This window comes from Netta rufina (genome assembly GCF_964035555.1).
Source record: "Netta rufina genome assembly, chromosome: 2".
Taxonomy (NCBI): Eukaryota; Metazoa; Chordata; class Aves; order Anseriformes; family Anatidae; genus Netta; species Netta rufina.
Window position 1 is genome coordinate 21,427,293 of NC_140124.1, and position 14,122 is coordinate 21,441,414.

The 14,122-nt window shown below is 35.9% G+C and overlaps 1 protein-coding gene across 1 annotated transcript in view; it reads right to left on the reverse strand.

The window, feature by feature from the left end:
* LOC311206610 (macrophage mannose receptor 1-like) overlaps positions 1 to 14,122 on the reverse strand; it is a gene marked incomplete at both ends in the record, with an annotated part of 59,352 nt that overhangs the window by 36,590 nt on the left and 8,640 nt on the right. The window contains 4 exons of the mRNA XM_084282062.1: positions 1,649 to 1,831; positions 7,068 to 7,214; positions 9,571 to 9,684; positions 11,781 to 11,945. Coding sequence (XP_084138188.1) covers positions 1,649 to 1,831; positions 7,068 to 7,214; positions 9,571 to 9,684; positions 11,781 to 11,945 — 609 coding nt within the window. The remainder of the gene's footprint in view (positions 1 to 1,648; positions 1,832 to 7,067; positions 7,215 to 9,570; positions 9,685 to 11,780; positions 11,946 to 14,122) is intronic.

The window sequence follows — 14,122 nt, forward strand, 5'->3', positions numbered from 1 at the left end:
TTCTGCACCTCGGAAGATGCAACCCTGACTGTATATACAGACTGGGAGACAAGAGGCTGGAGAGCAGCCCTGCAGAAATGGATCTGGGAGTTTTGGCCAATAACACGCTTAACATATGTCAGTGGTGTGCCGCCTGGCAGCCAGGAGGGCCAAGGGTACCCCAGGGTGTATCAGGCACAGCAAGGTTAGTCAGTTGAAGGAAGGGATTGTGCCACTCTGGTCTGTACCGGTGTGGTCTCACCTCAAATAATGTGTGCAGTTTTGGGCACCACAACATAAGGAGAACATAATACTATCACAGGGTGTCTAAAGGAGGGCTACAAAGATGGTGAAAGGTGTAGAGGGCAAAACATATGAGGAGCTGCTGAAATTGAATGGATTGTTCAGCCCAGAGGAATGGAGACCAAGGGGAGGCCTTATGGCAGCCTGCAGCTTCCTCACGAAGGGAGTGGAAAAGCAGGCACTGAGCTCTGTTCTCAAGTGACAGAGATGGCATGGAGCTGTGACAGGGGAGGGTCAGGCTGGGTGTTATGAAAATATTCTTCACTGAGAAAGAACAGGACCTTCTTCTGACCACTTCATTGGAACAGGCTCCCCAGGGAAGTGGTCACAGCACTGAGCTTAACAGAGTTCAAGAAGCATTTGTACAACACTTTCAGACACATGGTTTGATTTTTATTGGGTGGTCCTATTTGGAGCAGGAGTTAGACTCGATGATCTTTGTAAGTCTCTTCCAACTCAGGATATTCTATGATACTATGAATGTGAGGACAAGCACAAGTTGCTATGGAGTTGGACAGGATACAAAACTAAAGCATGCCAGCTGTTTTATGATTGCTGCTCCAAGACTGCTGTTATGCTGCCCAAAGCAGCTTACTGCACTTTTAGTGAGGATAAACTAACTTACCTGGCATTAAAAGCACACACAGGATCAGTTACTGCAATGAAACAGACACAGCTGTGAACGTTTCCCCCATCAAAAAGTCATGTCTGATACTAAATGCAAAATCAGGTCCTAGTAAAGCAATAGCAACTACAAAATTGCCTCAGCATCAGAATGGTTGTTTTTCACTCAAGGAACACACAGCATCTGTAGCTTAACTAGCTTTGCAACAACTTGAGTATGTGAGCACCTAAGTACCACATTTCAGATGAGGCACATCTGAATCCACATAGTGGGACAGACAGCTTCCTTTTTCAAAAGAAATATAAGTGACATGACATGAAATATAGGAACATGGCAGTGCTGGTAATAGGATCCACGTCTTCCCAAATTCTGACCAAAAAAACGTTGTTTCGCCTCACCTATCTTTGCAGACTAATAGTAAAAATTCTTCCAACTTCTGAGAAGGTTATAAATTGCTTAACCTGTATAAAAGAAGGCAGAAGCAGACCCAGAGAAATAGGAGCTTGTGCTTGATGCAAGTCTTAACACTGAGCACAGCTTTTCCATGACAGCATAGTCTGTGTAGTTTTAATTCTCATATTGGTATTTTCCTTCCAAATATTTTTGAAGTTTAAAATTCTCCTTTTGTACCTGTGATCAAGACTGGTTTTTTAAACAGATTTTCTCAGTAGGTAAGACTTATTTAAAACTCTTTATTTCCTTAGTATAAAATTCATTATGTCATTGCAAAAAAATACTCACGGTACCCAAGCTGAGAAATAATAAAGCTGTACTCTTCAACATTATGGATGCTTGCCAGATCCCCATCCTCCTTTCTGCATGATGTTAAGGCATCTTTCCATATTTTGGGGTCCCTGTGAATTCTGTAACAGTGACCAGCATATGATATCCATTGATCAGGACATCTAATAGGCACATTAGTCTCTGAAAAGAAAAATAACCGTGAAGAATTTCAGGATTCTATTCTTAACTAAAGACTGAAAATTACATAAGGAAAAATTTAACAAACAAATAAATTATATATTTTCTTCACAAAGAACAGCAGAGTTGAAATATATATAAAGGAATCATAATATACAAGTATGATCAAAAGTTAAAACTTCCAGATTTTTTTTAAGAACACTACAGTTGAAAACAAGTGCTTGAAACTTGTGAAAAGACAGATTTAAACTGACCACAAAAACACACTTTTCACTTTTATAAGTATACATGTATACCAAAATGTAAAGTTTACAGAGCTGTGCTCTATCACTTTCCTGCACTCACATCAGCACAACTCTTCATTCTCCATGTCTCCATGTTGCATAGGTACCTGATAAGAACCTGGGATTACAAAACGTATATATGAAGCTTTTGTTGGTGGTGTTGTGTTGGTTGGTTGTTTTTGTGTCTGTGTGTATGTGGCTTTTCTTTTTTTTTTTTCCTTTTGTCAGCAGACTTTAAGCATTTTATGCTTAATCTAGCCACATTTTCTAGATTAGCGAAGAAAAAACAAAAAAACAAATTGATTCTACAGGATTGTGCACAAACCCAGATAAGAACACCACTTTAGGAGTCTTTTTTAAAAGCTCCATTGAGAAAATTACAGTGTCAAAGTAAATGATCTATGCTTAAAAAATTGCTTTTAGGAGTTCAGCAGAACAAAGCAGAATACTGCCAACAACCACACTGCTGTTCAGCAAACAATTCAGCCTGAGGAGAAGTGCCATCCAAATGAATAATAAACAGAATACCACTGTTACAGAAACAAATTATGACTCTTGAAGCATTTTTATAATCTGCAAACGGGTTTAGCAAACACCAATATATAGAGTAGAACAAGGACAGCAGGTTTGCAGAAATTCTGTTGGCAAAATAAACTTATATGTGTTGGGGAAGGAGAAGCATTGAGTTTCTGTAGGACAGGGGAGTATATTCCATGGAAATATTTAAGTAGGCATCCAAGTCACGATCAGTCATGCCCAGTTTGCAAGTATGTACCCTGTTGCAGATGGAATATGTTGACAATTAGTAGGTACTCATTGTCAGAACCCAATTTCTAGCACAGCTATAAACTAGTTGACTGCCAGCACCTTATCAGAAGTTCAAGTAAAATTGAACTTTGTCACCCCAGGGCTCAGTGCATGATCAGTGCCCTGTCACTCCTGCCACAGAAATGAAGAACTGGAATAGAGACTAGGGAAACTGTGGAAAGACAAACTGATTGCACATGGTGTTTTTCAGAGAAATGAGACAGAGGTGACAAATACTGTTGGAGAGGTTTGTCCAATGCTTTAAACAGCTGCCTGATTTGTCTTATGTCTGCTGCCAACTCTGAGCATATGCATTTTACAGTGCTTTGCTATAACAGTCAGAGAGCAGCTCTGAAAAAAAAAATCTAGGTTTATATGCTCCTTCAACACACTCTGTGCACCCTTCTGCAGTAAACAGAATAGAACAGATATAAGCAGTTCAGACAGGGCTACAAAAGAGAATCACAAAGGTCTTTATTCCCCAGTAAATCTGTAAGGGTCTCTCTGCCAGACTGAAGGAGGCTGCAGGACTATTACTGTAAACACTAAAGCAGCCATGACAGGCTAGGAGACTCTTTTGGTTGTAAATCCAAAAACACCAGGGAATTTGTTGCAGACAGAAAAACAGGAATAGTAGATGACGGTCCAGTTACTTTGGTGGTCTTATTGGGTTTCTTTTGGTTTTATTTCACGACATAGCTGGGCATTTCTCAGTAAGAGAAAGCCTTCATTTCTTCATTTCCATTAGTCAGCAATGAACTCTGTGCTTCCCTCTTCTTTTAAAGACAACGCACAATAATACAAGGCCATATGGTATATTTTTCGTCTTAAAGGAAACAGGTACTAAACCTTGAACTTCAACTGACTTAAGCAAAAGACACAAGGCAAATTAAAACAACTAAGATGTAACAAAGGGAATCATGCTAATATATAAAAAATGTTGTCCCAGATGACAAGCTGATGAATACTGTGGTATACTGTAGAATAACATACAGAAATGAAACAGAGGTTGTTTTTTTTCCCTCAAAAAGAGAGCAAATAATTTTGTAACCTATAATCTTGGCTTCCTGAAGGCTGAAGATCTCCCAGTGATTGACTTGTGTGTTTAAAGGGTGAAAGCACTAGCTGAAGTTTTAATTAAGGCATTAAAATTTCTCTCTCACACATCCATTCTCTGCAGAAGAGAGAGCTCAAAGAGCAGTCACAACAGTAACACTAAGAACATTTAATTCTCTCATGGATATTTGATTTTATGAAATATTTGGGAACTTAATACTTTAAGATCATTGCACATTGCCCGATTGGGATAAAATCTATTTTGTCAGTCGCTTGGTGGAGGTAGACACTTGACCAGCCTTTCTTTAGAAAATGAAGTTAAAAAATAGGAAAGTTATGCAAATGAAATTAATAGGTTTTTAGTGATCCACTTTGCCGTACTACAGGGCAAATGTTTTGAAGCCCTACAATTCTACATGACTTTATATATATAATGATGTGGCCCCCTGCTGGAAAAAAACTTTTTCTGGGGGGGGGGGGGGGGGGGGGGGGGGAACAAAAACAAAAAACAAAACAAACAAAAAAAAAAACAGCCATTGACTTAGTGCAAAAAGTGTTACAAAAATAAAGATTCTAGAAATATTTTTCTCTACTTTCTTATGAATACAAGCATAATTATATTGAATTTTTAAAGTGTTCTTTTATTCCACAGTATTTACACTGATTTGTTGGGCTTAATTGTAGCGTTAAAATATCAATGGATTGCCTTTACATTTTATGCTTACACTGCTAAGTGCATGCATGAATTTGTGATTAATTTATATTTTGACTCAGGAACCCTAGTCAGGAAAACATCATGTGCCATGAGTTTTCCTTTACATCATTAGGAGTTGAGGGCACTTAACACCTTGCATGATTGCACACATTCTTTTTATGACTTCCTCCCACGGGACATTTGGGAATATAGTTTCTGATGTGAACCACCACCAATCTCTGTTTAATCTGTCACCTCACCATGTTTACTCAGTAATTTTCTGAATAACTGAATAACTTTTGTCTCAATGGTGTTCTTCCTCCAAAGTATTGATGCACTTGGGGTGGGGGAGAGAAGGGATGTGTTAAAGCCTAATGCATAAAATGGAAATGGCCATTAGCCCTGAATTAACACTTAATTTAGACTGAATTTAAAACAAAATAAAATAGCAGCCAGAACTGAATCAGTAGTTTATTTATATGCATCAGTGTTTAAAGACGGATGTATGAATCTGAAAAGCTGAGCAGTAGCTAATTAAACAAACTAAGACAGCCCAAATTAATTAAGCTATCTGGTCATCAGATGTATACAAATACTAACAAAAGTTTGTGATTTAATTCAGGAAAGCATTAAAATATGCACTAAAGTCTTTCCAAACTCAGGCAATAAATATGCTTGATTTCAATACTGAAGTATTATTTAATTAATATTAAGTAATTTCAATATTTATTTAACGATACACTAGCTCATTCTTGTGTTCTTTTCTTTTTGCAATAAAGCAAAACAAGTTTGCCAGGAGGCTGTTCTAAATGGTTTTGACTGGGCTGGTTATATATTGGCTATGGCAGGAGAAAACATTTTAAAATGTTTTCAAGCTGAATATTTTGGAAATTCAGCAACTGACATCTGGTTTGCCAATAATGTATATTAATAAATGGAGTGGAAATATGGTAGTAGTTTGTCTGCTTCTAAAACCTATGCAAAATAATGTCAATGGATTTAGGAGACACCTGTATGTTCTAGAAAAATAAATAAACCTGGAAGTAAGGGATAAAAGAAGGAAAGAGTGAAGAAACAAAGGAAGAAGCTACAAGATAAATTATAGAAATAGGGAATCGGGTCTAAATAAAGCTATGAGAACGTCTCACTGGTTTGTTTCTCCAGTGTACTTTAAGCAAATTCCAGAATTACATTTCTTCTGAAAAAATTTCTTTATATATATAATTTGAATAATTTTATAATCAGGTGAAATAGTTTATATATATATATATATAATTTTATATGTATGTATATTTTAAATATTTTAAATGTGTTTATAAATATCAAAAGAGTTTTTAAAAATTCCACTACCAACTTGCACTGTGAAAATTATTCTGTTTCATAAGTAGAACAAATGTCAAGAAGAAATAGATTTGTTTCAATGAGAACATGAGGCTTTAGATAATCAAGCTTTAAAAAAAATAAATAATAATTTACCTTTTTATTCTATCTACTGTCCTGGTTTCAGTTAGAACAGAGTTAATTTTCTTCCTAGTAGCTGGTAAAATGCTATGTTTTGGCTTAGGATGAGAAGAGTGCTGATAACACCCCGATGTTTTAATTGTTACAGAGCAGTGCTTATACCAAGCCAAGGACATCTCAGCTTCTTGCTCTGTCCTGCCAACAGGCAGGCTGGGGGTGCAGTAAGAGCTGGGAGGGGACAGACCCAGGACAGGTGACCCAAACTAGCCAAAGGGGTATTCCATACCATCTGACATCATGCTAAACAATATATAGGGGTGGTTAGCCAGGGGATTGGGGCCGGACTGCTCGGGATTAGGCTGGGCATCGGTCAGCGGGTGGTGAGCGATTGCATTGTGCATCACTTGTTTGTACACATTATTAGTAGTAGTACTATTATCATCATTGTATTATTACTATTATTACTATTACTATTACTATTACTATTATTATTATTATTATTATTATTATTATTATATTCCTGTCTTATTAAACTGTCTTTATCTCAACTCACAGGCTTCACTTTCCATTTCTCTCCCCCGTCCCAGAGAGGGAGGGGGGAGGGTGAGCGAATGGCTGTGTGGTGTTTAGCTGCTGTCCGGGTTAAACCATGACACTACAAATTCTAATGGTTCTTTTTGTTTTTGGAAAGAGAACTCAACCACTTCTGCATCTTACTGAAAAAAAAGATGCCTACACAGGAATAAGAGAGGCCAAAATAAAGGGGAAGTACACACTGTTCACTTTTGCAGGGAATCTCAGCCAAGCCACTTTCTGCATAGACATGACCTTTGGTCAGTTTTACCATCTGTAATAACAAATACCTATTAGTATTATAGATTAAAAAAAAAAAACACTGGTCATTAATTATTTGTTAGGGGATTATTACCAAACCCACCTGTAGGAACAATGAAAGATTCTAAAGTAGCATTTCCTCGCTTACAAATGTAGCCAAGTTTCTGATTGCATTCCCGATTCTCCCACTTAGCACCTTTGCCAGGATTTAATGCTGCACAGATTTTTCCAGGTTCTGGAGAAGGATGCCCTTCAATAAAAAACAAACAAACAAACAAACAAAAACAACAACAAAAAAGATAGAAATTAAAAAATATATATTTCACAACAATAACCAAGTATAAGCACCTCGTGGTTACACTTCCAATTGCTCACATATTCTAATTTGTTCCATGTTTTAATTAATTACAAGATATGTTAATATATTGGCAATTGCAATTCTCAACAGTCCCTTTGCCTAAATGGTGTAGCTCATTTCTCTTAGCAGATATTCTTCTCATAGCAACCACAAGCTGAGATATTTATCCAGTTCACAATTTTAACAACCTCTTCAAACGCTCAAAGTCTCAATGTAAGGTATTACAGTGCACATATTTCATTTGTTTTTTTCCCTTTCTCAGCTCTGGAGTATATAATTTAGGTGAAAACCTGTTCAGTAAGCTAGTGAAATTCTGCATTTAGTATAAAAGACATAAAAATAGTAAGTTGTTATGCTGCTAGTGTGAACTTCTTGTCCACTTGTCTAAACAACACAACAACAGCAAGTTATTTGGCTCTCTTCAGTTGAAGATTAGAATTAGCACTAACATCTAACATCTAGAAGGCAATCAGAAATTGTAGCATACAGCACATTTCTGCAACAAACTAGATGAACTTTGCAAGATCTGGTCTATGATTAAACTAAACATGGATTTTCTTTCATATCTCAACAAGTCATTACACTGCATAACAAGGAAGTGTCAGAATGGCTCAACAATAAACACAGCAAAACAATAATTTTTAGTGTGCAAGATTCACTGAAATTTGTCTTGGGTCATTATGATTTCATTACCTTAAATTACAGTCCTTTCCATGGGAGGAAAAATATTTTTATCTCAAGAACAAAAAATTTAATTAGTTTAATGCATGAAAAAAGCTCAGCTGTTGGCAGTTATCTTTCCCAAATGCCTAACCAGCATAACTTTAGTTTAAATGTTTGTAACTTAGTTCCTTTATTGCATTGTTTGTTTTTGTTGTTGTTTTTTCCTGTTATCTCTTAAGGGCTAGTGAGACAGAAGAATGTGAAGCTTCCACAAATTCTTTTAGAATGTACTAGTGAGAGAACAGTCAACTCTTGAACATCCAGAAAAATGGAGATGAGACAAACATAAGCTAACCAAAGCAAAATGTAAAGGATACATTACAAACGTAAAATTTGTTAAATGGACATAAGAGTATTACCTTTGAATGAAATTAAGAAACTTAAAGGGTTAAAGACAAATGGAGCCCATTTTGGTTACGCCAAAACTCATATAATTCTTTACAGGATAGGTGAGAGTTGACAGCAGTTTTAACAGCCATGAACAGCTTCCCTTGCTGATTTGGCTCTATCTCACAGTCAGGTTTCCTCTGCTCTTCGTTACATGCAGATTCTCACCTGTGCTCTTAGAAGACAGACCTATAAATACCCTCACAGCAACTTGCAGGTCAGCCCATCTGTTTTCCTCATGTGCTCTCTCTGTTGGAGAGCTATTTATACAGTGGTTCAATTCATGTCAAAGCTTACAAAGAGGTTTTCTCTACCTAAAATGTAGTTTGGGCTTACCTACACAAGGAAGCTACTGGGTGATAAGATGGAGTGTACATTTACACCATTACTGCAGATTAAATACATGGGGCATGCTCAGTGAAGATGAAGAACATTCCCACTGTGTAACTTCAAACCTCAACTTTATATTAGCTTCCAAAGACTTCCTGAATACACAGGGCAAGGAAACAGGGGTCTTACTGAAAGTCACCTTAACACAGACACTCCAAATAGTAAACCGGAAAATCACCTCTTCTCTGCTGAGGCATAGGAGGCTAGCTTCTTAACACCAGCACCAGAGCTCAATACAGTGCTGTCTCCAGGTGTGGAGCAGCCGTTTTTGCTTCAAAGCAGGCTAGCCTAATATGTTCACTTCTATACATGCTACCATGGGTCGGTTAATCCAAGATGAAATTAAAAATTGAATCATTAAGCAAATAACCAAAACAAACTGGAAAAGAAAGGAAACAAAAAACTGACCAGTTTAAGCACACAAATGAAAAGACCTAGAGCATCAGATTTACTCTGTATTTACATAGAGATGAAGCAAAGTAAGATATACAGATGACTTAAAACTTTCCTCTGAATTTGGAGGCTACATTTTTCATCCTAAATAATAAATTAAACCCATCATCTATCCATAGCATGAGGGCTGTCATTAACAACATTTATAGCCACAGTCAGAATCTTTCAATATCAAAACAAGATGAATAGCAGCAGGACAACAGATCACAAGAGAAGAAATCTGTTACACAAAAACCTTTTTTTTTTTTTAATATTATTATTATTTTAAACCTATTAGCAACACATTTAATCTTACCTGGAACCCAATTTAAATATCGAAAAGGAGCACCACCAACCCACTGCCATCCACCGTTGAAATTCAAACTGTTAAGACCAAACCAGAGAGCCGAACTCAGCCTGCTGGTCAAACCTGGGTAACAGAGACAAAGACAGACACTAGCAGTGCATGGCAAAAGAAACACTTGTTTAGAACTTCAAAGCTAAACTTCTTTGGTTCTCCTTTTTCATGGTACAAGTTTTTTAAACTTTTAACAATATACTTTTGAGGTGGCTATGCTAAACTTGCACAACATGTAGTCTTACATGGCCATACAAAAAGATTAATTTCAGCTTTACAGTTTTCACAATTCTAGGTGTGGGGAATTGTGTTGGAATGGAAAACAAAATGACATATGTGCTCTTTGTAAGCTGATTGTCATAAATATGAAGAAAGGTGCATAATTATAAAATATAAGATTGGAAGTTACATAAAAGATCCAAAAAAAAAAAAAAACAAACAAAAAACAAACAAACAAACAAACAAAAACCTCCTAAAATCAGTTTTCCAAAAAACAAATATGAATTGTTTCCTGCTGTGTATTTTCCAACAGTTTCAAATATACAAAATATTGTAAACTAATATTGTAATTGTACTGTTCATATTTTATCACACTATATTTAAACATGATCATTCCAAAAATCATCTTTTTAACAGCACACATTGTGCATTTGCAGACTCATCTGATTTCACTTCTTTAGCCAACTGTAAGTCAGGTTTCCAAATGCTGTTCCAACCTTCTGCTCCACATCTGAAAACCACTTATTATGCTCATGTATGGTCCTACTGAATTCTCTGGTATTATTTATAGTAATTATTAATCAATTGTCTCTCTCTGCTTTATGTATAAGTCTTGGATGCCTAGCTGGATGACTGCTGATTATTTTTGAATTAATTTATTTCTGCATAGCTTACAGAAAATCATTGCACAACATATATTATTAATTTCTGCTGTTACTGGTGGCATCATGCCAGTAAGCAATTTTGCTCCATGTATTTTAGTTGTCTTTGACACTGTGGTTATGAGCTGGACTTGAAGCATGGCCAGGTTAAAAGCAGGGGTAGTTAAACACTGGAAAGGACTGCAATGTCATACCAGAGCCTGATCTGGCAACAACACGGTAATGTATTCCAGTACTACTTCTGTACAAACAAGTGGAGGTTAAGAGAAGTAAAAAATGAGCACGACAGGAAATCCTGGTCCTGCCAGAATAGTTGCAGAATGAAAAATGGATTTCCACATACATTTGGCAGCAATATATAATAGTCTGCAGTTCAAACATGCCTCCTAGTAATTTACTCCTAAATTCCAATGCTCACTTGAGCATTAATTTTAACAATAAATTTACAATAAATTTATCGTAGTAAATAAGACTCAGGTTTTGACGAAATACTTAAACTGAAAACAGAAGCTTACACAGAAAAGGCTTACGTTAAAAATGCTTTTACTGAGTAGCCAGTCATCCTCTGAATTTACAAAGCACAACATGTATGTTACATCATAGCAAAGTTTATCTCCCAATTGATTTGACATATTCAAAGTCTTTTCTAATCTGTTTAATAAATGTAATATAGTGGACTGCTTCACGTGTGTGCACAGGCTCAGAAGGTAGTGAAGACAAGACTGCCTCTTTATAGAATGTAAATGCATTCAAGCTGGAATTCAGGAGTGAATTTTCTCAGGAGAGAAGTTTGAGAATGACTTGGGGAAATAATGTAAGAGACTGAAATTAAAACAAGCTATTTATAAGTCCTTTGTATATAGCTTTTTTTACATTCTTTTCATATTTCAGCACATAGTGATGATATGAGAGCTTTAATTAAATAGGCCAAAATGCTTACTAGTACACACAGCAAGTGTAGCTTAAAAAAGATGCACTCTTGGTATCTGCCTTTTTGCTTTGAAAACTACTTTGAATTTTCATGCATTCCAAAATTCTTTCTTTATTGCTTGCATTACATATTTGTTGTTATTTTTCATGTTTCTGTAAGTTTCTGGCAATGTTGATTCAGGATAAAATAATAATTAACTTTCCAATTTTCCAGGTGAATTATTCAAGACAACAATTTAAATCTACTAATTAAAAGAACTGAACAAAATACTGACTTTCGAGATGGAACATGCTATATAAGTGCCACTGTTAAAATAATTCACTTTTTTAAAAAACTGCTGAATGATATTACTTTACCTGTCAGGTATGTTTGTTCATGCAACTCTGTGATGCTTAATAACTCTGCCTTCTGTTGTTGACAGCTTTTTCTTGCCTGGTGCCATGTCAGCGCTGCATCAAAATTTGTCTGATACTGGACATTCGTTAGAGGATCGGTATTCCACAATGAATCGATATTATTAACTGCAAGGAGAAAAAGAAATGCTGAAACTGATCACGAAGACTAAGCCAGATAAAATATGGAATGAATTGCCCAGAAAAAATACACAAACCTGCACTGCAGTACAGAACTGGTTTAAAAGGAGTCCCAATGTTCTCTAATATATCAGGCCTGAGCTAAACCATGACAATAGTGTCAGACAATAAACACATTATGAAACAATCCCACTATTTTCTCTGGTATAACAAAGCTGCTGTTTAAAACAGAAGATCAATGGTTAAAGTCATTCCAAAAGAACAGATTTTTAACTATGGAGAAAAATGCTAAAACCTGACGGACTCTAAGGTGTACATGAAGCTGCCCACTGTTCTGAGCTAAGAAATCCCTGTTTATTTTACAAATGTTGGGTGCTATATAAAGTGGCTGTGGATTTTCTAACTGAGATAGAGATAATTAGACCCAAACATCAGACACAAAATTTAAATTATCAGCATCAATCTCACACTTTTCTGCAATTCCTCACTTGTCTTATGCATGTATGTGATATACTTCCATGTATTCTTCTCTGTCCCATGACTTGACTAAATCTTGTTGAAAATCTGCAGTTGGCACATCTTGGCAATGTCAAACCAGTGAAAATGTCACCTATCAGGGCCCGACATTAGAAGTAACCACACTCCTCAAACTGCTACAGCCTTTCCTAGATCATGTCAGGTGAATCTCCACAACACAAGATACAACAGCATGATCTTGCTCTGCTAGAAACAGGATCTACTGTAGGTCCCTACACTGAACTAAAATATCACTCCATAAGTTGCAAGACAAAAGCCGAAAATAGTAGAGGTCACTGAAGGTCTGCTGACAATGGGAAAGGGACTGAAATTCCTGCAGCCTCTATCAGCTCCTTAAGTTGCAAGCTGTGAAAATTTAAGAGAAAGGGGTCTTTTCCTTTTCCGAATTCAGAGATCTCAGAAAACGTAAGAGTGTAAATAAGAGGAAAACAGTACAATAAACAAAACTCAAGACAAAGGATGGTACATGTTAAATGTCAGCAGGTCAGTAACCAGTTCCACTTTTTCCTGTATTAAATCTGATATACAATATGAAGTGCTTCTTTTCAAATTACCCTTACACAACAAAATAAATACATAGTATACTGTAATACAGACACTAAATATGGGAACTTTCATCCAACTGTCATTACCCACAAACTAACTTCTATCCAAAGTACATCGTGACTACCAGAAGCCAAAATTGCTTCGCTACACTGAGTTCTACAAAAGCTTTAATTCCTGAGCACAAGCACATGCCTGGGATAAAATAGAGACTGTAATATTAAAAGTCTATAATTAAGTAAAGAAATTTGTCTCTGACAAAAGGGTTTTTCTAGACCATTACTACAGAAGAAAAGAAAAACAAGTCTCAGGCATTCATCCTCCCTCCCTTGTTCTCTTAATTTATAGATGACTTGCATTTGGTGCTGCTCTATAGAACTTTGGTCTTTCATCAAAATAAAGTTCATTTCTGAACATTAAAAAAAAAAAAAAAAAAAAAAAAAAGAGAGAGAGATATTTCTACTTTCTAGTTTTATGAGGACAAATACCTTCACAGAGCAGTTTTTAGGAAACCTACATGCTATTGTTTAAAGTTTAGTATCCCCATAGAAACCAAAAGAGGAATCACATTTCTAGAATGATATATTTTAGCATCTAAGCTTAATTCTTATTAGAATACAATTGCATAAGTTGAAAAAAGAATTTATAAGAGCTCAACTTTATCCCTACACCGATGAACTCAACACACATTTTTGTATACATTGAAATTAGCAAGAGCTAGGTGTTTCCACTAGGACTACTATCTTTAGTCTTTAAAACAAAGTGAAGCAGACCAAAACTGCACTGAATTTCACTCATAGCCCTTGACAAACAAGCTAAAACCTATAGGAAAGAAAAATTGCCCTATTGGTGCAAATATTTATTACAATTAAAATATATATATTTTATATATTATACATATATACATATAATATATATATAAAATGCTAATAGATTTATCACATACAGTATTTCTACTGAATCTGCAAACAATAGAAATGGGAAATCAGTAATGGTCTTGAGAAGTTTAAGTTCCAAAATTGCAAGCTGAAATCTTGCCTTTGACTAGGAGTAACAACACAAGTGTTCTTGTCTGCCTAGTTAGC